A 26,961-nucleotide genomic window follows, 5' to 3' on the forward strand; every position below is an offset into this window, starting at 1 on the left:
CAACATTCCAGATCCCTCAGGCTTCTGCCCTGCCCAGGCTCTGAGAGGGGGTGTTAGAGATCATAGCCTGTTTGGTGGGCAGGCAGGCCTGCACAGTCGGACCAGCAGGCTGCTGCACAGTCGGACTGTGCAGTCGGACTGCCACGTGGCAGTCCGACTGCCTGCAGCCGACTTATTCCAGGCTGCGCCCTATTTCTGGCGCCCCATTTCAGGCAGTTTTTCAGCTATATATTGCCGACGTTTCCAGCTCTGCCCATTCTTCTCTGTCGCAGATTACAGACCGGTGCCGTGCAGATTTCTGTCTCTGTTCATAGATTTCAGACAGCAGACAGTGCAGACTACAGCAGACTTCGAGGTGGACAGCAGGTCGCATCGTCGAGGTGGAGACACGCAGTCCAGCGCACTGCGCCCGTGTATATCTTTGTATTCAGCATTCTATATACAGCAGATCTTCATCGTCCACTGTCTCTTTCTCTCCCTTCTCTCTCTGCGTTCTCTCTCTCTCAGTCCTACGCTTCCGCACCGCTGCACTCTGACACTTCATGGGTTATGGAGATGAAGGTGAAATGGGGTATCGAGTTTGGGTTCCAAGCATGAAAAAGGTGCTACGCAACCGGGATGTGGTATTCAATGAGTCAAAGCTGCTGAGAAATGTCACATCTAATGACTCAAACAAAAAGAGCATGATCAGTTGCTTGAGCAACCATCAGCCATTGAAAATTCAGCTCCTTTTGATGCTGATTATGACAATCAGCGTATCATTATTGAGCCAAATGAAAATGGACAGCAAGGGGATGCCGAACATCAACTTGAGCACCAACATCAGCATGCTGAAAATGAATTACAACCACCTGAAATTGTATTACAGCAATCTCAACATGCAATTCAACAGCCAAACAATGAGGTCATTGACATTCCCTTGGATGTGTATCCATTACCTGATAACATAGATCATTGGGTAAGAAGGTCTACACGTGTCAGAAGACCTACAGAAAGATTTGATCCTTCTTTGGACTGCATTTTGCTCACAGATGAAGGTGAGCCTCTTACGTATAAAGAGCCTCTTACGTATAAAGAGACCACTTGTCAAAAATGCCCATGCAAGACTGAAAAACGTCTTTAGAGGCTAAAGAGAAGCATTTCTATAAATTCAGCCTGCAAGGGAGAGGGAAGAGAGGTTGCTAGTCTGATTTATAGCCATTGGAGGACCTTTTGAGGCAGCTAGGAGCAAAAGAGGACCAATCAACAGCAAGAGACAGCATCTACAGGTTGTTGAGATAGGGTAGCAGTAGTAAATAACTGATTTTCTTCAGTTCTTTGCATCTATATGCTATTGTGGCAAGGCAGCAGCTGCACTTTACTGATTTTCAATCATTCTTCGGGACAAAACTCTGAATTTTCCCTCTCTACAGCTTTCCCTCTCATCTCCCAGCCATTTCACAGCCTTGCTCTAAAGATCTCAACATTTGGATCCTAGGAGGCTGAGAAATTTCAGATTTCTATACTGTTAACCTTAATATGTAGCAGAAATTAGGGTTTAGCAATAGCCTCGAGAAGCGTGCTAGAAATTGGAAGCTCCAGGGCTTGGATTCAACAGGGTTGATAGTGAATTTCAGCTAAATTCAAGTGGAGGACTAACCAACCATTGAATTTTAGGGCATTTCCATCGTCTATGAAGTGGGTGAAGGCCAATTAAGTGTCCGAATCAAGGGGCAAAATAGATTGAAGACTTGTTGGTCACTTTGGACAACAAGGTGAGTTGAAATACTAAAAGGGATAGGGAGAATCCCATTGTAAATCAACTTCTTCTTCAATAAAGCTAAAGAAATACCGAAAGGGACACCGATTTTGAGGCCAATCAGTTGTGCATTATCCAAGATCAATAGGTAAATTTGTATTTTCAGATTTGCATTAATCGTTTGCTGCTGTAATTAAGTTGTAATCAAGGATTTTCCACCCTATTCGAGGAGGAAGGCTGGTTGCATGGTTCCATGGCCGGGACACTATCAAATTCTTTGAATTGGTGGGCCTGTGGTACTTGATTGCAACTTGGGACTATTGCATTATTGCTGAAATTGTTCTCAGCAGTGAATTACAGCAAGCATGTCTTCACATGGTGATACGGGATCAAGTGGAGAGGATGCATCACTCCTTGGTCCTCAATGATGTGGTGAAGGGGGAAATGCAATGACTAATTGGGCATGGTTCCCAGCATGGACAACATGCTGAAAATGTGGGAAATGACCCAAATGTTGGTACTTCAATGCATTAAGAGGCTGATGACTAGCAAGGGGCTGAAGAATTTGATGATAGCTTCAAGGATCGAATGCGTACAGCAGCAAATCTTTTCGCGGAATTGGCAAAGGATCCCCAGTTTACTGGATTCTTGAATGCCCCAAAGGACAGCAAAGGCAAAGAGAAGAAGACACCTTCTACAGCTTCGGGACAGCGACAAGAAACGAAGGAAATGCCTAAGCCTTCTCTAGAAGAGCCCAAAATGCCTAAAGAGCACAAACAGTTCGTATCTGTGGGGCAAGAAGTGCAAATGCATGGCCAACTTGGTAGTGCCAATACATGGGAACATGGGCAGCAAGGCAATTATGCACATGCAAGCATGGGACAGCAAGGATACTTTGGTGGTGGTACCATTTTTCATACTATGGTTGGACAAGCACCGCATACGAGAATGTATGGCACAAATCCCTACAATATGCAACAGCCAATGCATGACTCACAACACCCAATGTATCCGGGTAGTGCAAGTGGAATGCCTAACCCCATGTATGGCAACATAAGCATGATGCTTGGGGCACAAAGCGGGCCATATGGATATGTATCAGCACCCTCAAGGACTGTTGGAGCACAAGGATTTAGTGTTGGTCATGTAGGTGCTTCAGATAGTGCTGGTTTTCATGGAAATACAGCCAATCACCTCTTTATAGCAGCCCATTTATGATAACTTGACTCCCATAGGTCCGTCGTAGGACTATGATGAAGGTGACAAAAGTGTGAAGTTTGAGCCTTTCAGTGGTGCACAAGATAGGCTGAAAGCACTTGTTTTTATTCAGTAGTTTAATGCAACCTATTCTAAAGGCAACTTCATAGAGGCATCTAAGATACGCATGGCAACCACATTTTTGACAGGAAATGCATTGCAGTGGTGGTCTACACTCCTTATTCAAGGGAAGTCACCTACCACTTGGGTCCAGTTCAAGCAAATGTTTGCTTCGAATTAGTTGACAAGTACCTTTGAAGTAGACATTATGACAACTTGGAATTAGTTGAATTCCAAAGATTGCAAGAACTTGGATCAGTATAATAAGAAGTTTTGGGATGCATTGTTGCCAATTACTTCTTATCGCACAGTACCCCTCCATGAGCAGATGGAGAAGTATATTTGTGGTTTGCCAAAGGGTATTCAGGATTTTGGCATTAAGTTCATTGTTTTCAACATGTCTCCACTTATAGAAAATGCTATTACAGCCGACACATTGCTGCGTGGAAGGATGCAGGATTCCACGATGATGATGCCAAGTCGCATGTCAAAGAGGCAAAGGCTGAGAAAAAGGGTAAATCTAAAAATAAAGTTGAAAATCGGGGCAGATCTGAAAAATAAAGGTGGAAAGAGGAACATATTGCAGAGAAAGAGTAAAAAAGTGATGCACTGTCACAAAAACCTCAGTTGTCGATTGTCAATATAATTTATCACACTAAGTTGGATGCCATGAAAGAGCAATATGTTGCTGATTCGAACTTTGCTAATGTTTATGATCAGCTTTGCAATGGCCAAAGGCATGGACACTTTGTGTAAGAGATAGAGTTCTGATGATGCATGGACAACTGTGTCACAAAGCAGTTAAGGCCTAGAGTTATCACTGAAAGTCATGCTCCTCCGTATGCAGGACATAGAGGTATTGATGCCACGGTCAAGGCAGTGGAGCATTTCTTTTATTAGCTAGCTTTGAGGCATGATGTAGAATAGTTTTTTAAGACATGCATCGTATGCCAGAAGGTAAAGCACAACAAGCAAAAGTTGCCACGTTTATTGCAACCCTTGCCTATTCCAGATCGGCCTTGGCAGAGCATTGCAATGGACTTTATTTTTTAGCTTCCTAAGATACCTACAGGGAATGATGAGATATGGACTATCATTTGCAGGTTTAGCAAATAAACCCATTTCATTCCAATGAGGAAGAAAATAAAGGCTGATCATATGGCACGATTGTTTTTGCAGCACATCTTTAAGTATCATGGTATGCCAGAGTCGATCATTAGTGATTGAGACCCCCGAATGACCGGTTTATTTTGAGAGGGCTTGTTTGAGAATATGGGTACCATGCTGAAATTCTCATCATCCTTCCATCCGCAGACAAATGGTCAATCTGAGGAAGCAAATTCCACAGTGTTAGATCTTTTGAGGTGCTATGTTTTAGACCACAAGACCGAGTGGGAGCAATATTTGCCCTTGGTTGAGTTTGCTTACAACAACACAGTGCATAGTTCTACGTGCAAAGCTTCATTTGAGGTGATTGAGGATGGCAAGAAGGTACCACCTATTCTACAAACTAAGGATAAGATCTTTGAGGCTGATCGTTATGTGAAAAACTTGGATGTAGCCTATGAAAAGATAAAATATACACTTCAGAGTTCGCAAGAAAAGCAAAAGAAGGCAGTTGATCGCCACAGACGTGCTTTGCAGTTTGCAGAGGGTGATTATGTATTGCTGCGTTTTGAAAAGGCAAGGCTAAAAAAGATGAAAGCAAGAGAAAGATTGTATCCAAAGTTGAGTATGAGATACTATGGGCCCTTCCAGGTGTTGGAAAAGATCAGCGATGTGGCCTATCGGCTGAAATTACCTCCACATTAGCGGATACACAATGCTTTTCATATCAGTTTGCTTAGACCTTTCCATGGATATGTGTCAGAGAATATCTCTGCTAAAATTCAGCTTGAGGTTGAGAAGCTAGATGAGATTTTGGTACCTGAGCAGATTTCGGCACACAAGGAAAGAAAGGTCAAAGGTAAAGTTTCCAAGAGGTACTTAGTGAAGTTTTAATATTATTCACCAATGGATGCCAGATGGATGGAAGAGGATGACTTGGCAGACCATCCTCAGCTATTGCAGCTTTACCTAGATGTCTTTCACTTAGAGCTAACTTTAGTTTGGGCTCCATCAGGTTCAGTAGAGCAAGGGTCCGGAGTATTGCCTAATGCTCAAGGGATAAGTAGCACTTCCACTCCTCTAGTTATGAACAGTTCTCATATGCAGTGGATCTCAGATGTATTCAGCATGCATCCAAGGTACTGCGTTGACAGTATGTTTACCATGAGATCACTACTTAGTGTACTAGTCACTATGAGATGTATGCAAATGAATATGAGTTTCACCTGGACACTGGAACTATACTTTTGCATCGACTTATGATCAATTTAGCATGAATTTTGCCTCAATTTTGAGATAAAAATTCTTATCGATTTCAGTTCAGTTTTTTATCAGCTTGAGAAGTGTTTGTGGTCACTTTTTGGATCAGTTGTGCATCATTTCTTGCATTGATTGTTGGTCGGTTTTTGCAATGAGTTTGTGATCAGTTTGGGGGTCACATTTGCAGCAGTTTATGATCATCAGTTCTCAGATCAGCAGGTGATCAAATTATGCTCAGTTTTCAATGGTTTATATCTAGTTCAATGGACAACAGCATATGTTATGATGCCATTGATGTTTTACCCATGGTTTATGCTTGGTTTTCGCTATACTATGGTTTGGTTTTGCCAGATGAGTTGAGCTCATGAGAAATGGACATGTCACATGATAATCTCGCAATGTTTTTAAGATTCTTTGTGAGTCTTATGTTATGTTATGTTATGATTTTCAGCATATATTGGGCATATGGAATGGTTGAACAGCAGTGCGCAATGTTGTGTTGATTATGATGCCCTATGGAAATTTCAATGTAGTACTTTGCTTTTGATACATTTGGCAGTGCAATCAAGGACGATTGCAAGGATTTCAAGGGGAAGGGTTGTCATGAGAACATGTATTTTTGAAATCTCACTTAACATGTGGATTAATTTTTAATCTGTGATTAAGTAAATGATGCACATGTGATATGCAACTGCGATTAAAGTAAATTTACGAGCCCAATACCCGAAGAAATCATGGGGTGTCAAAGGCAAAAGTTGTTATAAGTTATACCGCACAAGTACTTGGTGGTATTTGGTGTCAGTCGTTGGCCTAGGTCATCCATTTGGCCTCAAGTGTCAGTTGGTGACACTAGAGAAGTGGCATTTAATGGTACCTAATGCCAATCTGATCGTCAAAGATGGTGCAGAGACACTCGGGAATGAAAGTTGCCTAGTCAATTTAATTATTGGCTAGTCATATTATTTTTCAAGGCACCGAAATAATTATTAGATTAATTTTCAATATTTAAAGACTGAAAATTAATATTTGATTATGAAAGATGTTGGAAAAACACTTTGGGAAGATTGCCACTTGTCAAAAATGCCCATACAAGACTGAAAAACGTCTTTGCATTTCTATAAATTTAGCTTGCAAGGGAGAGGGAGGGGAGGTTGCTGGTCTGATTTGCAGCCATTGGAGGATCTTCTGAGGCAACCAGAGACAAAAGAAGACCAATCAACAACAGGAGACAGCATCTACAGGCTATTGAGGTAAGGCAGCAGCAATAAGTGACTGATTTTCTTTAGTTCTTTGCATCTACATACTGTTGTGGCAGGGCAGTAGCTGCACCTCACTGATTTTCAATCATTCTTCGCAACAAAACTCTGAATTTTCTCTCTCTACAGCTTTCCCTCTCATCTCCCAGCCATTTCATAACCTTGTTCTAAAGATCTCAGCATTTGGACCCTCAGAGGCTGAGAAATTTCAAATTTCTCTGCTGTAAACCCTAGTATGCAGTGAAAATTAGGGTTTAGCAGCAACCTCGGGAAGCGTGCCAGAAATTGGAAGCTCCAAGTCTTGGATTCACTAGGGCTGAAGGTGAATTTCAGCTAAATTCAAGTGGAGGACTAGCCAGCCATTGAATTTGGGGCATTTCCATCGTCTATGCCAAATCAAGGGGCAAAATAGATTGAAGACTTGCTGGTCACTTTGGACAACAAGGGGAGTTGAAATACCGAAAGGGGACAACAAGGGGAGTTGAAATATCGAAAGGGATTGGGAGAATCCCATTGTAAATCAATTTCTTCTTTAATAAAGCTAAAGAAATACCGAAAGGGACGCCGATTTTGGGACCAATCGGGTGTGCATTGTCCAAGATCAATAGGCAAAATTGTATTTTTAGATTTGCATTAATTGTTTACTGCTATAATTAAGTTGTAATTGGGAATTTACCACCCTATCCGAGGAGGAAAGCTAGTTTCAAACAGCCCAAAGTCTTTGTTATACATGGAAAGGAGCATTTGATGTGTAAGCTTAAGAGAAGCTTGTATGGTTCGAAACAGGCTCCTAGACAATTGTTTAAAAAGTTTGATGCCTTCATGCTCTCACATGGTTTGAAAAGGAGTAGTGCAAATCAATGCTTATATATTAAGAAGGCTGATGATGGAAGCCTTATTATACTTGTGCTTTATGTGGATGATATGCTTATTGCTAGTAAGCATAAAAGCCAAATTAATGCATTGAAAAGACAGCTGAGTTCAGCATTTTCTATGAAGGATTTGGGTCTAGCCGAACATATTTTAGGCATGCGTGTAACATGAGATAGAGAGCAAAACTCTTATTTCTCTCACAAGAAAAGTACATTAGCAAAGTACTTGATCATTTTTCTATGGCTAATGCTAAGCCTCTTGGTGTACCTTTTTCACCCTATCTTAAGCTTAGCAAAGCAGATTGCCCAAAAGATAGTAAAACAACCAATACTATGAAGGGTATTCCTTATGCTTCAACTTGTGGTTCACTCATGTATGCTATGGTTGCTACTAGACCTGACATTGCTTATGCAATGGGAGTTGAAAGCAGGTTCATGTCAAATCTTGGCAAAGCACATTGGGAAGCAGTGAAATATATATTACGGTACCTTAAGAGCACACAAAGAAAATGTATTTGCTATGGCAAGGCTACATTGAATCTGTAAGGATATTGTGATGCAGGCATGCCAGGTAACTTGGATACTCGCAAGTCTACTAGCGGGTATATCTTTACCTTGACAGGTGGGGCGGTTTCTTGGTACTCTAGATTGCAAAAAATAGTAGCACTCTCTACCACTGAGGCTGAATATATTTCAGCCACTGAAGCTTCAAAAGAAGCAGTTTGCCTTGGTGGTTTCGTCAAGAATTTTGGACTACCCACCAAAACACCTATACTTAGATGTGATAGCCAAAGCGTTGTATGCCTCACTAAGAATGCCATGTTTCATGCACGTACCAAACATATTAATGTTCGGTATCATTTTATCAAACAAATTCTGGATGATGGTCTAGTCATCCTGACTAAGATCAAATCACATGATAACCCTGTGGATGTTCTCACTAAAAGTCTTGCAAAAGCTCAACATGAGCATTGCATTAGACTTGTGGGAGTTGGTTAAAGGTTCGCTTAGGACCTTTAAGAGGAAGGTTGTTGGGTGTAAAGTCCCTTTACGCGCTCTCTTGGGTATATATTACTTCACACATGTGAACCCACCCTAATGGGTGTAAGTGTACCGTACCCTAAGTATAAATACATTCTTTTATTCTTTGTGCGTACCACACTGATACACACCTATCCGACGACTTACTCTCACTCCATCACTGTCAAACATTGTTCAGCTCTGAGTCATTGAACGACTCAATTAATATGCCTGCTCTCAACTCTCTTTCTCTATCTGCTTCCGCTTCGACTCTACAAGATGTTCTCACTAAAAATCTTGCAAAGACTCAACATGAACATTGCATTCAGCTAGTGGGAGTTGGTTAAAGGTTCACTAAGGACCTTTAAGTGGGAGATTGTTGGGTGTAAAGACTCTTTTACTCCCGCTCCCATGTATAAATTTACTTGTACATGTGACCACACCCTTGTGGGTGTAAGTGTACCATACCCTAAGTATAAATACGTTCTTTTATTCTTTGTATATACCACACTGGTACACACCCAATTCGAGTCGCCACTCTCTTTGCACTCTCTACTACTATACACATCTCATTCTTTCTGCGCACATCACCTAGGCACTCACATTCCCCTTCAACTTGACGATCCTACTTTTACTCAATAGGACTTAGTGCACATCAGATGCGTCTGATTGCCTTGAGCATAAAAAACTAAAAGCTAGTGTAGAATAAGCTTTGAGACTCAAAAGGAAGAGGTGGCACAACGAATGCCTAGGGATAGACACATTTACTTCAATAGGGCAGGGAGCAAAAGGTCCAAGTCCACAAGCATCAGTGGGAGGTCCAATGATTTCGGAAGAAAAGTACCCAATGGTCTAGACATCCATCTGTCTATGGAGAGGTCATAGCACCGGAGTGTCAACCTGTAAAAGGGAGGGTGGGAGGGAGAGCAAGACAAGGATATCTCTATCTCCTGGTGATGCAACGGAAGGGGGAAATCAATAGATGATATTGAACCCGCAACCTACCCTTGCCTTCTATGATAAACATGGTCTTTAACTCTCTAAGCTCCTGTGCTATAATACCATGTTAATAAATGACTAAGAGACCAGAGAGACAATAGGGTTTGCGAGGAGAAACACAGGGTGTGTATGGCAAACACCGAGAGAGAAGAGAAACTTAGAAACACAAAAGAACATGATGATGATGCATTGAGTCATGCTATGAGAAGAAAAGCTAATACAACAGAGTCAAAGCTCAAAAGATGGCTGCACTATCTTGTCTAAATCAGGTGGCAGCACCTATGGGAATCTGCACACTGAAGGGAGTGAAACTCAATCCTCCGGGCAATGGGTTATCGAAGTAATAATTGGAAGGAGAAGGACAACTATCGAGGGAGCGAACCACGATTCTCTAATGCCTTCAGAGATGAGGAAGGTGATCACTAATTGTCAAGGGAGCGAATCGCAATCCTCTAATGCCGAGAAGATGGCCTGGCTGCAAAATGCAAATACTAGATATGTGTGAGCTGCCAAACGCAGATGATAACAGCCCAGATGTTGACACCAACAGGAATGGGATGACACCAGATGATGGAGAAGTCACCAAGCTGAATAAGGCAAATGTCAAGGGAGATGAGCTGCAAACACAAACCACGAACAGCCCAAATGATGACAACTCATGCCAAGGATGATCGCCAAGTACAAGGATGCTGACCTACCTTTAGATCAGCTGATGTAGTGGTATGCAAGCTATCCAATGACTTAGAAACCACATCATCATTGAAGAGAGAGAAGGGATACAGCAATAGAAATTTGATGAAGCAAGTGAAAAAGGTCTACATCTTCTTGCTTTTGCTAAAGGGGTTTTCTCTATTTCCTTTGCTCCAACTTGCAGTACATCAAAATAAAATGTTATAGAATGGCCAAGCGCAAGAGCTCACTCCATGGATATTAAGGTATATTCCACCAAACAATTGTGCCATCAACAAGACTCTTCTAAACATGAAGACCCTGAAACCTTCCATTTGCGATAGAAAGGCAAAGGTGACAAGCTTCCCATCTATCTTGCCATCAAACTTTGGAAGGTAAGCTTTCTTGCCCTTGTTGTACTTTCCTTCTTTGCAAGGAATATTTGAACACCCATTGAGCCTATGTGAGAATGCAAAAATTCCACAAATTGGGGATCCTTTGCGAATTGAGCAAACATATCAACTGATGTCCTCAATTGTGCTTTGAACTAAGCATCATAATCATCTTCCTCTTGCTGGTCATCAACATTTGGATGCCTTGGAGGACCTGCTTCATGATTAAATCCAACATTCTCAGCATGCTGCCGATGCTGCATGCCCATACCAAGATCAGGCATTGCATTTCTTGCAATGCTCAATGATCCTTCAAACTGTGATGCATCACCATCACTTGAACCCCTCACCACTAGAGTATGATGATGGCATGCTTACTGTTTTGTACTCATCTGATCAAATTCAGCAAATTGCAAATGCATTGGCTTGCAATCAAGTACCCTCATGCCCGCCAACTGGAAGGAATTGATGAATCCCGGCAATGGAATCATGAGACAAGACTTTCTTCACAGATAGGGTGACCTGATTTTACAATAATTACAGCAAGAAAATAAATCAAAAATCTAAGATGAATACTCTACTACTTTAATCTTCGACAGCTGACATAGGATCAGCCCCAAAACTAGTGCCCCTTGTGGTTTTTCTTTAACTTTCTATTGTATAAATCTGTAGTGCACTAGGATGTAGACTAATCTCTCTACAAATTTCAATACTTTGGGCTGTCACAAATGATCAGCAACATCAAGATTCAATTTTTCCCTTAATTTTGACACACTTCGGGCACACATTGAACAGGGAGCACTTGCATGCGTGCCAATTTCGAAATGGATGTGCAATCCCCTTCAGATCTGCTGTAATTTTCTTCAATTGGGGCAGCTACTCTAATAACATGGCTTCCAATTGATGCGCGCGCAGCCCAATGTGGCTGAGAAACCCTAAATTTGGTAAAAATTACTGTTTATGACAGTAAATTCAATGTTGTGCTGTTCAATTCTGTTGAGAGGAATTGAGATCTTAAAAGGGGAGAGAGTAAATCAGCTGGAGAGAGAATCTTTCAAATAGTAACTCTAATGGCAATTGTGTGGTGTCAATAGCTTGAAAAGGGGTATTAAACCCCAATGCAGCTGACGAGCCCGCCTCTTCTATCGTCACCTCTCCCTAAGGCAGAGAAGGATTTCTTCCCCTGCTCTGCCACGGGCACACAATCTGTTGTCACCTGTTGTTTTCCCTTTTGTTGATGGCTGAGAACCTCCCCTGGCAGCAGTCACCTAGCTGGAATGGCCTGTCCTGTGCCTCAGCCAGCCCCAAACTAGCTTGCATGGCAGGTTCCCTCTCCCTCTGACAAATGGCACAACTTCTAATGCAAGACTCAGCCTCTAGACTTGATGTCCAGCAATCAATTAATGGCTAGAAAGTGAAAATTAATAATTTTCATCCCTGCCCCATTACTGGCCATTGCACATCCACATTTAATGTGCTAAGCCCTATGAACTTGAAAGTTGTTCTAACTTTCATTGACCTTAGTCTAGACAATAAACATTTATTTCTCCCTAGCCCAAATGACACCACAATTCATTTTTCAGGGCCCATTTGATGTTCTAGACCAAGACTATCACCAAGCACCCGCAAGTACCTGTCCGACATAACTTGTAACAGCTTTTGTCAATCTCCCTCACTGCACAACTTGGATTTTGGACTATCACTATGCCCAAATTAACTTGCACTTCACTTGTGCACCTCACGTGTGCACAACTTAATTATGCGAAAGCAAAGCAATGGAAATACACGTTGGGATGACAGCCTTAATCAAACTGGCACTGAGCTGCTGTTCTCAACCTCAGATGTGCACAGGTCAGATTGCCTGCTGCTGTTGATGCCCCAAATCAGATTGCCAGCTGCAAATTAGTGTTTACCTTCTTTTTTCCAGTAAAATGTGGCTATTACTCAAAAAAAACTGATTACAACAGAGTGCTCATGCTTAACAGACTAGCTGGAGCTGATGCAAAGTCACAAATACATCATGTATACAAGCCTCTCAAGGCGGTCAAGGGGGGATAGGGGCAAGAAGCCATGGAGGGGGGGTGTATCGCTATTTGGGGCTGCCTGCCTGCATCATGAAGAACAGGTCCCGATGGCCCCAAGTGCGCATGAAATGACAACGGAGCTCCTAATGAGCCCTAGACTCACCCTGCACCTGATCCCATCGACTGCGAAGGGAGTGGATGATGGAGGCCTAGAGCTCTCCTAAGGTCGCCTGTACTGAAAGTCTCTCTCCCCCAAAAGCCTCCTAACACCGCACCTTCCAGATATGCCATCCAGTAAGACTCCCTATGATCTCCCATACCTCAGAGCAGTCTATTGTGGGCTCCAGTACCTGGCGGATGGGTAGAGCCTCCAAACCGACCACTGCGCACGACCCTACCTCGATAATGAATATCGTGTCCTCCATCCCGGCCCCATACAGAAGGTGACGGACCTAGCTAACTGCCTGTCAGCAAAAAGCTCCCCATGAGATATATCCAAGGCTAGGTGCTATACGGTGAAGGATACGGCATGCTTCTCTCCACACGAGCTGCCCTCCTCACATGACCAAAGGCAGTGCTTTGGGGTTTCCAAAGGCTATTGTGTGTAGCGCTTACAACCTCCCTCCTTTTGCATCTGGGCAAGCCAACTTCCCACCGCCAAGCCTCCATGTGCCACCAGCCATAAAAAATACGATACCCTTCTCGGCCTCCAACTATCCCATAGGCGACGCCGCAAAGTCTGTCGGAAAGGCTCTATGATGTTGTGCTCCACCCAGTGCCTACTACATGGCAGCGCCCAATCCATATCCTCCTACATCAGTATGTGTCTGCCCATCCTGGCAGTGTACTCCAAGAACCTCAGTGGCTTCTTGGCAGCCACAGTGGCCGGGCGTAGCCACTCTCCTGGATCCCACTCCAGCTCATCAAGTGGTCTGCTCTTCAAAATCCAAAGGCGCCACTCCTTGAGCTCCCTCCAGAGACATAGGGGTCCAGTCACCGTGTCTTCCCCTGAAGTCCCACCACCCAAATCCTCCTCCACAAAAGGGCAGCTATCCCCTCATCCTGTTGCCCTCTGTCAAGGGCCAAACGCCCCCCCTCTTAAACGGTGAAGAAAATCCCCTGCGGGGTGCCGCGCACTCTACCTACCACTTGTAGGGGGATGCCTACTGGTGAAAACATAGCGGCCCATACCTCCCCAGGCTCTATCAGCTCTTGTATCGAGGGAGCAAGCCACTCCAAAGGTATTGTTGTATCTATCTCCCTTCTCAATTCCACTCCTCTCTGGCAGCCTGATACACACTGCACCACCTCCTCGTCCACCATCCTGCACACCTCCCGCCAAGTCCTGCTGGTACGAGCCGGACCAACCTCCCAACCAACCCACTGGATGTGGGGGCGCTCACCAATCTATCCCTTCCCAATCTTTGCCCTGGGGGTTCCAAATCACCGACTGACAGTCTATCTCCTCCTGGCAGCCTGGGGGGCTCTGGATTAGGACCTTACGGAGACCTTGCCACGCACGGAGTAAGCTGCGTAGAAAAGATGATATGGGAGGGGTGATCTGGGCTGACGTGTAGATCCATCTCACGGACAACCTCCACTCCCCGCCAAGTCTCGCTCTACAATCCTAAAGACCCTTCTGCAATAAGATTTTCCATGTCTGACCACCTGGTGTGAGGCCATGAACAACTAGCTTGCCCAAGAGGGCCATACTTTGATACTCTGGGTCTATGATCCCAAGCCCTCCCTCTAACCGATGCCATATAATGGTCGCCCATGTCCCCTTGGCCCTGGAATCCCTAGAGCAATCTAACCTTGACCAAAGGAAATTCCGCACTAGGCCGCGAAGCTGCACTACGGGATGAGGAGAAGCACCAACACGAGGCAATGTACCAGGCCGTCGCTAGGAGGACCTAGTTGACCACCAGGGCTCGGCTGACTAGTGAGAGGCGAGCCGTGCTCCAGTAGGTCAGCTTCCTCCAAATAGAATCAAGGACAAGAAGAAACTGTTAGGCAGGAGTGATGTTGAGTCCCACCAAGAACCCTAGGTACCATACGGTCTACCCTCTGCTCACCCATCTAAATCCTAGGTAGACGTCCCACTCCGTGCTAGAGTCTGGGTCTGTGAGGAAACCAACCGACTTTCGCCAGTTGATTTTTGCTCCCGCTGCAGAACAGAACACCTCAAGAGCCAGCCTCACTCTCTCCAACATCAACTCATCGTCCTCTATGTAGAGTGTTGTGTCATTTGCATACTTCGAGTCTAACAACTCAGTCTCCTCTCTCGCTAGAAGTCGAAGACCGCGTAATCCGCCCACATGTGACCTGAGGAAGTGAGACATCGTCTCTGCAAATAGTAGGAACAGGTATGGGGCCAGGGGGCAACCCTGTCGGATCGATCTCTCCAGCCGAAACTCCTCCCCTCGCCTTCCACCTATGAGAATCCTACTAGTGACCGATCTGTAAAGTGCAGAGACCCCGCGGATCCAACCCTGGGGGAAACCCAACCTCACCATGGTGCCCTCTAGGAAATCCCAATCCACCATGTCATAAGCTTTCTCGAAATCCAAGAGTAGTACGGCTAGTCTCTGCCCATTTTGCTGAGCCCACTCTGTTGCCTCAAAGAAGGTAAATACATTGTCTAGGACGCTCCTATCCTGGACAAAGCATGTTTGTGTATCATGGATGATATTTGGAAGCACTAAGCGTAGTCATCTACCAATCATCTTTGCCAGTGTCTTATAGGCCACTGACAATAAGGTGATCGGTCTCCACTAGGAAAGTGCCAACCGGTCACCCCTTCGGGGAGAAGACTGATAAGGCCTGCCGAAAGACTCCCTAGCATCTGTCTTGAAGTGAAAATCTCTTGGAAGGCCATCAGTAGGGGTCCTTCACCACTTTCCAATAGATAGCGAAGAAGGCCTTAGAGAGGCCGTCCTCTCCCGGGCATTTCTGCTCATCTTGTGTATGGAAGGCATCCTCTAGTTCCTTCTCTATGAATGGGGCTAGGAGGAAGCGTCCCATCTCTGTGACGAGGGACGGGATGTGATCCCAGACCTACTATCTACATCAGTATTCTCTAGCTAATGTTGTCTCCTATTGGAAAAGGCGCCTATAGTAGTCGGTGGCTATCTCCATCACCTCGTCTGGGCTAGAATGAGTCCTCCCATACTGATCCCGAAGGCTGCATATCTGCTCTCCTGCGGTGCGAGACTGATGCACCTAGAAGAACTCCTTGCATATCATGTTCCCTTTCCGCGCCTAGAAGGCTGCTGAGGTGCGGAAAGAGAACTCCAAACGCCTGTCCTCTAGGCCAGCAATGGTTGCTCGCGCATGCACCTCCTATGAGTGGAGGGTGGGATTCCCTGGTGCCTCCTATAATAATCTCTGTGTGGCTGCGAGGTCCCACCGAAGTGCTCTCTCCTCCTCCCAACACTGTTGCCTAGCTTGTATGGCTGCCGCTTGGCAGGTTCTGCTCGACTCAGCTAGGGTCTCTACCACCTCCCCTACGATCCGGTCCCTCCTACCCACCTTCCTAGTCCAAATCTGCTCTATCTATCTCGTCACCTCCTCCCTCCTATAGATCGAGTCATGGATCCGACAGGATAGTGTGTCTAGGGAGGGCAAGCGCTGGGGGACCAAATGTCACGAAAACTGCGCAATGATCGAGCAATGTGGTGCCCGCCAACTGCTCAATCTGGCCTCTACGAGAACCATCCCACTCTCCCACAAAAAACTTGTCCAACCGTTCCAGCAGGACTCCACCTAGCCGCCTGTATCCCCAAGAGAAGTCCAACGACCTCTCCCTCCTATGGAAGGCAAGGTCTCTCCAAGCATCACGTGCTCCGACAGCCAGTAGAAAGACCTCCCATGCCTCTTGCTCCTCCCCCACCATGCCCTCGTAGTTTCTGCCTCTGCCCTGCTAGTCTTTCAAAGCCTCCAGGTTGTTGAAGTCTCCTCCAACGATCCAGGAGTCTTACCTCTGGGAGTCCAACCGCGATCTCCACCCACAACCTGCTACGTGCCCTAACCTCCGTCGGGGTATAGACATTGAAGACTCCAAGGCACGAGTCCCCAATATCCAAACTGATCCATAGAACCCTCCCTGCCACTATTGTCCTGTGATCTCGTACACAAGCGGTGAGACTCGGGCCAATAGAGGTGCATACGCCTCCACTCCTACCGTGGGCACCTATGGCGTGCTCCCAGTGAGTGTACGAGCTGCCCGAGAGTACCTTCCCAACCCGTTGGACCTGGGTGGAAGTGAGCTTGTGCTCCTATAGAAGTAAGATGTCAATCCATCTGGCAAAGGCAAGCTGCAACTCCTGCCGAACAATCAAGTTCCTGAAACCACATGTCCCAATGTAGTGGAGACTATTCACATTCCAAGATGCAAGGTGTAAGCTCATGGGGAAACCTGTGATCGACCGAACAGGCACTGTTCGGTGTGGAGACTGCCGATAAGGAGGAAAAACTATGGGGCATACAAGTACGCTTTGCCGCCGGTTTGGACAGCGAACTCTAATCCCCCATGGTGGCCCTCGGTCGGACCATAGAGATGATAGATGCTCCAGGTGGTACTATCAATGCATCTATCAGCCATGCTGAGAGTCGTGACTTTGTACACTAGTAGAAATGGGCCGCTATCACTCGATTACATCCCGCAAAGCTCTCTACTGTGGAGCAGCTTGAAAGATAATGCTCAAGTGTGGGACCTTGGCACCAACCCACCAGTTAATGTCCATCATGCAACCAGGCCACTACTGTGCAAACAGTGCTAGTCCTTCCTCTCCCATCCACTGGGAGGTGTGGTCCACCACCTGACTCTTCAACTCTTCCTCTATCTGTGTCATCGTCCAATCCTTTGAGTGAGAGGACTGAAGGAAAAAAGTGTAGTTTGGTCCATACGGTGGTGCTAGTAGATGGACCTTGCCCCTCCTTGACTTACGAACCACGAGAATCCCCACCTCGAGAGGTAGTGGAAACTCTTTGCGCTCTGCAACTCTCAGGTAGGACCATGGGCTACTACGGAAGAACTCCTATGGCAATAGCTATACCTGTCTCGAGAAAGTGTGATGGGTGGCAGGGGCAGATGAGCTGGTGGCTGTGTGGGAGGGGGAGTACTCCTGGCTCGAGGAGGATGTAAGCGTGTGTGGCTCCTCACCTTCTGTGGGAGGAGGGGGGGTGGGTTTGGGAGGGATCACCTGAACCGGATGTGGATCAGGAGAGATACTCGGCAGGGGAGGTGGTGGGGGGAAAGAGGGTCGAGGGATGGTGGGATGATCGAAGGTACGTGGCAGGTGTAGGGGGGGACTCATGGTCCTGGAAGGGGGGGGCTGTGGGCCAAGGTCAGGGGGGGCATGGAAGGGGTGTGTGTGTGTGTGTGTGGAGGGGGGGGGAGGTGGGGTATGTGGGGACTGTAGGATCTCAGGTGAGGTAGTATGTGGTGCAGGTGGTGGATGTGGGGGACTACGGCAGGGGGAGGGGGGCCCTGCTACAGAGTGCTCTGCCGAGGAGGTGTCTCCCGCCCTCTTGCTCCCTACTACCGAAGCTGGGTCTAAGGAGATGGTTGCGGCCGCCCCTGCCGTCTCCCTCTCTGTCGTCTCTGGACCCATGTGAAGCCGTCAGCGTCCACCTGCGGGCCTGTCGGCGGAGCCACCTCGGCTCCAAAACGCGTATAATCTATTGCCTGATGCCAAAGTCGTGGCAACGCAGGCGCTACCCTAGTTGCCCAATCACAATGACCTGCTGCCTAAAGGAGTGACCTCCTGCCTCAATCTCCATGAACTTTGGTATACTCTTTGTGTCCTTCACGGCTATCCGTACCTTTGGGACTCCTATAGTTGTCACTACATCCGCGAAGGAAGCAGGAAGAACTGTGCCAAAGAGCCGCCCAAAATCCTCCACTAATTGGCGGTACTCGACCGCCAATCCAGGGAAAAGTAGGGTGACTGGGTGTATGAGAAAACTGTTGTGAAGCGCAAATGTCTCCGCAGTGAAGCCGCTATACCAAGGAACCATGTAGATGACCCCCTTCGTGGAGACATAGGGCGAGCTCTCCACTAACTCACGAGCTGCATCCGTAGAGGTGAGTTGAACCATGAAGATCCCTCGGCCCATGAGGACTACCTCCATGATTTGTACTGTGCCAATGCGCAGCGTGGAGTAAAGCTAGTCCCGCAGCTAGGCCCTCAATGGGAAGTGTCCAACGATCTGACCAAATATCGTTGTTTCTTTCAGCTTCAGTTCTATGGCCCGAACGGCTAAGAGTTGTTCCTCAGAGAGAATAATGTGCAAGGTGTTTAACTGGGGGACACTCACAAAATGCGCTGGCATCTGACCAGGGGTTTCCATTGCACATCCCTCCTGGGAACCTACCAATCACGCTGCTGTGCTACCGGGCGGAGAGTTGCTGCAGGGGGGAGGGAGCAACTGGATGTGTGCGGAGTCGATGGTGAGGGGATACTGTTTTCAAAACGGTGGTAAGACCGCCTGGCTGGGTCTCAAGGCAGAAGAGATGTGCGAAGGGGGGGGGGGGGGGGGGACGGGCGCAGGCGGGGAATTAGACAGAGGCGGGGGGCAGCGTTGTGACACGATGGCAGGAGCTCCAACCAATGTTCTACCTATTACAAATTAGTGTTTACCTGCTGTCAATTGTTTCAGATTGTGCATCAGTTGATTTCCATCTGTCCTCTTCAGTCCCATAACTACTCCCCACACCATTCTCCAGCCTTGCATGTTCCTGGACGGGACTGATTGCCACATGACAGGTCAGCCCCTAACACTTGGCAGACCTTTCCAAATCACAAGTTATCCAAGCACAAATAAGCTGAAGTATAGACATCGTTTCTTGTGAACGCTATGTCGGGGATAAGAAAAATTACTTGTTGGGCACCTATTGATAGCTGCAACATTGCAGCTAGGTCAAGGCCTTTCCACTTTTGTAATGTTGATTCATGCATAATTCAATAAAGAGTTATAGAGCAAATGCCAAGATGATGATATTCAGCCAAGGCCAAACGCTTACTTAGCTTTAGATGTGCACAAAAGTATTTCAGTCCATTAAGGGGGATTTTTTGTCTACTTTACTTTGGCTTGGGACACTTTGTCCCGAGGAGACTTACTAAGAGGATTTTCTTTTCTCTTTTAAAAGAAAAGCATTCTAGTTCTATTTCTTCACATTTCTCTCTCTAAAATTTGTGTGTGGTTTGATGAACTAGTACTTACATTTTTTTCCCGAAGAAATGAAGATCATATAAACAACACCTTAGAGGGAAAAACCCCTTTCAGGTAAAATATTTAGTACAAAGGTGGCCTTGTAACAAGCAGCTAAGTGCATCATAAATGCAAAGATTGTCTAAACTTCCATGGTGGCTATAACACCAGACCATATGAGGTGCTAAATTTGTAAAAAATGACGAAATCCCATGTTTGCATAAAAGCATATTTCCTTCTAACCTGCACAGAATCACCCTACAACCTCTCCCATTTCCTTCTAAGCTGCACAGAATCACCCTACAACCTCTCCCATTTTACACAAAGAATATCTGTCCAAATTCTAGAAAGAGTATCTATAACAGCAACACCGTAAGGTCAATAGCATAGCTAAAGCTTGCAATTGAAATGAACCAAGCAATGATACTAGCAATCAGTTCCATCTTTAACAATGCTGCAAATAGTGTGGCATGGGAGTCCTGCTCAAGCGTTAGCCAATAATGAGTAATTCCCTTCTAACCTGCACAGAATCACCTTACAACCTCTCCCATTTTACACAAAGAATATCTGTCCAAATTCTAGAAAGAGTATCTATAACAGCAACACCTTAAGGTCAATAGCATAGCTAAAGCTTGCAATTGAAATGAACCAAGCAATGATACTAGCAATCAGTTCCATCTTTAACAATGCTGCAAATAGTGTGGAGTGGGAGTCCTGCTCAAGCATTAGCCAATAATGAGTAATTCCCCCAAAGAATCCTAGACCTAAGCTATTGCCCCCAAGTTGCTACCAAAGTCTCACCTTGGCCATGAAAGACTATGTTAAGGGCTCTCCTTCATACTCCTTGAGATCTAGGATGATCCCATTGATAGTGCCTCTCAGTCTCCTCCAACTCTCTGAACCTGGCACATGCCTTGCCAACTCTGAGCCATGTAAGGCTTGTCAAACTATTATGAGCCACAAGCCATAGGAAGAGAGAGATCTTCCTAGGCCTGAAGTTGTCATCCAATCTCCTCCAAAACCTGCCAAGAAGGATCCTAAGATGCCTTGACTCTGCTAGTGATGAGTAGTTTTGGATTTGCTCTGATCATGCTTGGGTCCAAGTCAATGTACCATCTCCACTCACTGAGTGGCACTGCCAGGATCCATTGGCTAGAGTAGTTTGTGAACTTTACCTAACCCAAGTCCTCTCTCTATACTTAGATCTTGATAGAGGATAATGGGTCATTTACATGAAGAATCGTATAGATTGATCGCATTGAAGTAAGTTTAATCTTAGAGTTTACTTTTTCTTGTTGATGGTATAATTCTCTCCTCTTCGAAGAAACTGAGATTACCTGAGTGACTGGATCCAGGCTCTCAATTCGATCAGGAAACTGTGCATTTGTCACAAGGAAGGTTGAGATTCTACGCTTATGCAACTCCCCTATTAGTTTATTGATCTCCGGGTACATTATTGGTTCTCCCACTAATGAAAGAGCACAATGTTTAGGATTTAATCCTTCTGTCAATCGATCTTCTTTGACTCCTATCAAAGGCATTGACACAAAAGCAAGATTAATAGCTACATTCAACTAGTCTTGCCAGATCACAAATCAAACTAATAGAATCATAAATACATACCTGGTACACCTTTCATTTGTTTTATCATCTTGATGTGTTGATCTAGTGCAGCCTCAACAATTTCACTGGGATCGTCCATTTTCCATTTCCAAGATTTTCCTACAGGGTTGGTATGATGTCTCCAACAAAAGATACATTTATTTGCACAAGCCAAACTTGGTGTTGTCTCCATGCACCTTCATGAGTTAAACAAAAACAATACATGGCATCAACAAGCATTAACAAACTTCTTGTATCCAAAAAGATATAACTTCTTGCAAATGTGCCTGAAAAAAGGTCAATTATGCAATTTACATGTCATTCCGATCACGATGACACATGCCATACAAAATGCAAAGCAACAGTATTTACTTAAGAACGACATCCATTGCCCACAACATACTACGAGGGAGTTTCGGAAACAAGGGAAACGGAAACAAGAAAAACCGGAGTTTCAGAGTTTTGGCCAAATTTTGGAAACGGGGAAACGGCGTTTCGGATTGTACACTTTAAAAAATGCAGTATTATGTGGGTATGTAAATATATCAATGCCTACAACAACATGTACCCAAATTTCACACAAAACTTAGTCTTTATGTCATATGATTGAAATCATGATTCATTACACATTTCACGACTCACAAGTGAAGATTGAGGAGTCAAGACTGAGGACTCAATGGTTGAAACTTAAGACAGCTCAACACAATTAAGACTCAATTTTCAAAACTTAAGGCAACAAAATGAATTAGAATTTATGACTCATGAATAATCTATGATCTAAAGAGCAGTGAAGACTAACATCAAGAACAATGGAACAAGAATCAAGATGCATAATAAGTGGGGTCAAGATACAATGATACATGTAACTATGTCATGTGAATAATATGTCAAAATTCCAAAGTCCAGTGAGGCTATAAGTATCAACATCAATGAAGAACTGACAACTCTAGTCTGGACTCTAGAGTCTACATTGCTAAACCGACTTCTGTATATCATGAGTCATGGCTCATGGCTCATCCGAACTCTGAGGATCTGTGCACCATCTCCTCGTCCCACTCCGAGGACCCTAATCGAGAAGTTGATGAAGCAGTCTCAGTCTCATCCTCAGACTCTAGCTCTGACTCTGCCTATGATGCACGACCACATGTGGCCCTCACTCTAACCCTCCTCTGTGCACGAGTCTCATGCACTGTTGTAATAGCTCCTCATAGAGCATGGAGTAGATATTCCGCTCCTCCAGTGGTATCTGCGGAATGTCACGCACCTTCTCTATATCAATATTGTCAACATTCACCTGTAAAGGTGAACGAGATACATATATCATATGAGAGGAGATTCAATATGTCCAATGTTTATACATATCACAATTTACAATCCAACTTCCAAGAAAATTAGCAATGTCAAGTGTCAAGGACTCAAGGTTAAAAAGTTAATTATGCATAATACTAATCATTACCAATTTACCTTTGAAGACTCAGGGGACAAAGCGGTCCTCTTAAGAAGCTAGAGATTGTAATGGCAAAACACTAAACGCTCTAGCTAGGCAGTTGTGAGCTTGTTTCTCTTTTTGGTGTGAAAGACATCCCATGTGCTCCAGTTCCTCTCAACAATCTCTCGACTACAATCTTCCGAGAGGACCCGAATGGCAATGCGTTTCTATTCAAATTTAATAGATTGAGCTTAAGTATTTCGCAATTACTAATATGCAAGCCACAAAATCAACATTTGAGTGGGCAATAGATTATAGAACTTGTTACCTAGGTTGCATAATGCATTAGATAATCAAGATTCAAAATATAAAAGTTACCAATCACATACCAAAGTAGGAGCGCAATTGCCGTATTTCTCCCACCAAGGCTGAAGCTATGTCTCTCAAAGCCTAGTTGTGAGTCGGTCGAAATGAAGAGAATGATTGCGGAATGCAAGCAAATTATCCTCTATTCTTCTCATCATATCTATATCATCCCCTGTGAGGCGCCTCATGTACTCCATGAAGCCCTCCTCTAACTCCTCGCTAGTGTACTGCTCCTCACTACGCCGAAGGGGATGCAAGATATGTGAGACAGTATGGATTGGTTTATGGAACCAATCCCATCGTGCATTCTACAATGCACGAATCTCATCGACCTTATAGATAAAATAAGTTAAAAACTTAGAAGTTAGAATAATGATCGATCATCAAGGAGTCGTTAATACCAAATAATTACATGTGTAAAAGTTAAACAAAAACTTACTTATCCTGGGACAAAAAGCTATTGTGAAGCAAGGCCTTGCCAATTTTATCCATATACTCATATAGAAGCCCCAAAGTACTCCCCTCCATATCAGTATTGTGCCTAAAAGCAAGAGCCTTTGGAGACTCACTCTCACTCCATGTGAGTCATTCTTGGCATGCAATGGTCTGTATTAAATTTGGATCAATATCAACCTCTCCAATACAATAAACATATAAGCAAATCTAGTAGTGGAGGAATTCAACAGCTCAAGTATGCTATTGGCTCGAAACATACTAGTGACGGATGGCCTCTTCTTCACAAATCTTATCATGCTTGTTGCCGTCTTAAAAATGTCATCCACCCAAGATATTTACCCAATATCTTCAATAAGCAAGTCAAGGCAATGGGATGCTAGAAATTCATACTATGCTAGGAAACTCCTCCTCAAGCATACGTCCCATAGACACACAATTGCTTCCATTATCTGTCACCACCTACATCACATTTTGGACTCCTACGTCCATAATGACAACATATACTCCCAAATGAAAGCTCCTGTGACGGTAAGACCTGAGGCAAAGACATCGATGGCCTTAATGAACATGGTGCCTTTACGTGAAGTCACCAAAACATTGTAAACATTCCTTTGGCGCATATCTAACCATCCATCGCATAATATTGTGCATCCATATTTCATCCATCTCTCCTTCAATGACTTCAATTGAGCCTCTATGGATGCTTTCTCCTTTCGAAGCTCTCGTGTACATAATGCATCTGCGGATGGGCCTTCCCACTCACACCCTATGCGGCTTACTGCCCTAATTGTCTTCTTCCATTAATATGTAGTGGCCACATTGAAAGGGATAGCACACCGAATAAATAAGGATGTGAGTTCCCTAGTTGCCTCCACAATTGCCTGTCTCTGAAGTCCTGCATGGAGACTTGCACCATGCAAGGAACCCTTTTGCCCACCACCACTAGAAAATGGCAATGGGATCCTTTTTGCACTTGGACTCGATACAGATATGGATGCACTTCTTTTTTATGGGCCAAAAGAAAAAGAAGAAGAAGGAGGAGAGAGTTGGACTGTGGAGGTCCAAGGGGAGGAGGGGGAGGAGGAGCAGGAGGAGGAGGGAGCTGGACTGTGGAGGTCCGAGGGGAGGAGGAGGCGAGAGCTAGTGTGTCGCACAAGTCAAGAAGCGAAGAATGACTAGAATCGTGATCCAACGCGCTGGATGACCAACACCGAAATGAGCCGCAGGATTGCAAAACGGTGGTTTGCCGTTTCTGTTCCAGTCCGAAACGGCCGGTCCGTTTCAGCGTTGCCAAAACGGCGTTTTAGGATACTATGGCCCACAACCTTTCTTACCATCAATGTTTATTCTGTCTAGCACAAACCTCATTGCCAAATGAGAGAATTAAGAACATTAGGTGACACCAACATTCAATAACATTAAAGCACAAAGAAAATAAAACTACACACACAAACTCCACCACCTTGAATGGTCGTCATCTCCAACAAGCTACCAACTTCCCTCACCACTAATGCTACTACATATAGCCGCCCATCTCACCACTTCCATCATCTTATCATTTTCTACCTTTGTAATCTCTTCCACCACCTATCCCCTCAATCTTGACCCTCTTCATTATCATTATCATCATTTTATCACCATTTATTTATCAATCATCTTCATCTTTAATCTTGTTTTATCCTTACCCCTACAATCATTAATATTATCACGTTTTATCGCTCACCCTTTATGTTATAAATTTACTTCTCAATTATTGCAATCATCATCTTAATCCTCTACACTAATGTATTGACCATCCACCAAGGTATGAGAAGGTATGAATGTACGATTCAAAGGTTGCATGGTTGTAAGGATGGCTCCAAAAAAATGCATGTGAACCTCAATAAGTACTTCAATTGACACTTAAGCAACAAACGTTCAAGTTATAAGGACAATAGAAGCCCTTAGTAATAAGGAGTGTGTTAAGTGAAGCTCTTGTGTTAAGTAAAGCTCTTGAAATAAGGGTTAAGCGAAACCTTGGAATCATACTACCAGGGTATATTATCAAAACCTATATGTGGAAAGATGGATTACAAGGACAATGGTCCTACTAGACCTAAAAGGGTTCCTAGGGAACCTCCACCTACTATGCTTAATTGAGTTGAGCATTTAAAGATCTATTCTAGATAAGTGGGAATGAGTCCAAAAAGGATCGAATATGAGTTGGAGTAAGTTGTGTACACACTAGTGATTGGGAGGTTATTTGATCTAACCAACTATCAAGGAGAGAGAAACAAGAGAGTGAGAGTACACACTAAGTAGACAATGTGAGCTGAAAATGATAGATTGTACTTGCAAAACTAAAAGTGTGCTAGAATTTGGTAATTTTGGGCAGTGCCCAATGTATTTCGTGTGGTATGGACACTTATTAAGGTATCAATATAGTGTGTGTACCTAGTGTCTTTAGACATTAAAGTAGTGACACTAGGAACTAGAGTATGTTAGCATAACTCTAGTTAGTTGGAAAGCTGATTAGTGACCTAAACTAGTATTGTACTTTCACTCTATCTTTAAGTTCGACAAGTACGCTCTACTCTCTTGCTTCAGCTTGCTCATTGTCATCGTCTCATTTCTCTCTCCTCCATTGCTAATCTTGTTTTCTCATAGTTGGTATCAGAGCAACCCCAACGCAAGTTCCCAATAGTTACCGCCACTAGTGCTGCTCCGCAAGAGGTCCTACCAACCATCAGCATCATTTGCTCATATGAGAGAGACAACAACTGCACAACTATCCTAAAATGCGCAATGCACCACCGAGCCGTCATCTCACCTGGAAGAGTCGCCAACTGTACGCTCAGCCTGCTGCCAAAGCGCAGCCATTTGCGCCACCTTGTGGCTGCCACCTCAAGCCCTCCCCCACCTCCCTATTGGCTGTGCCACCAATCGCCATTGCTGCTATACGCGCTACCTGCTATCAGGCTGCTGTCCTATTGTCCAACATTGCCGCCACTCTCACCAAATCGCCCACCAACTATGCCTCGACTCTAGAAGATGCCACCATTATTGCACTCTCTTTTGCGCCTATGCCAAAAGACATTGTTGAAAGTCTGACTACCCCGACTAGCACCGCTTGCATTTGTTGTGGCTTCCAACCACTAACAATCAACAACACCCCAACCACCCTACTCAGCCAACATGCTACTCATCTCCGCCTATCCAGCCACTACCTCCCAACACTCTACAAGAGAGCAACCTTTGCT

At 44.7% G+C, this 26,961-nt stretch overlaps 1 protein-coding gene across 6 annotated transcripts in view; it reads right to left on the reverse strand.

Annotated features, from left to right (window-relative positions):
* Nucleotides 1-26,961, reverse strand: part of LOC148040454 (flavodoxin family protein / radical SAM domain-containing protein) — an 84,921-nt gene that overhangs the window by 18,648 nt on the left and 39,312 nt on the right. For all 6 annotated transcript variants that reach the window (XR_015694797.1, XR_015694793.1, XR_015694803.1 and 3 more), the window contains exons 4-5: nt 21,493-21,668; nt 21,207-21,397 (exon numbers count right to left, since the gene is read on the reverse strand). Coding sequence is in view for 1 of the 6 variants with exons in the window: in XM_087699505.1 (XP_087555631.1) it covers nt 21,207-21,397; nt 21,493-21,668 (367 nt within the window). In the remaining 5 variants the exon portion in view is untranslated. The remainder of the gene's footprint in view (nt 1-21,206; nt 21,398-21,492; nt 21,669-26,961) is intronic.

Source organism: Lygodium microphyllum, chromosome 2 (genome assembly GCF_053477565.2).
Source record: "Lygodium microphyllum isolate KBCC chromosome 2, Lygodium_microphyllum_v1.1.10, whole genome shotgun sequence".
Lineage (NCBI taxonomy): Eukaryota > Viridiplantae > Streptophyta > Polypodiopsida > Schizaeales > Lygodiaceae > Lygodium > Lygodium microphyllum.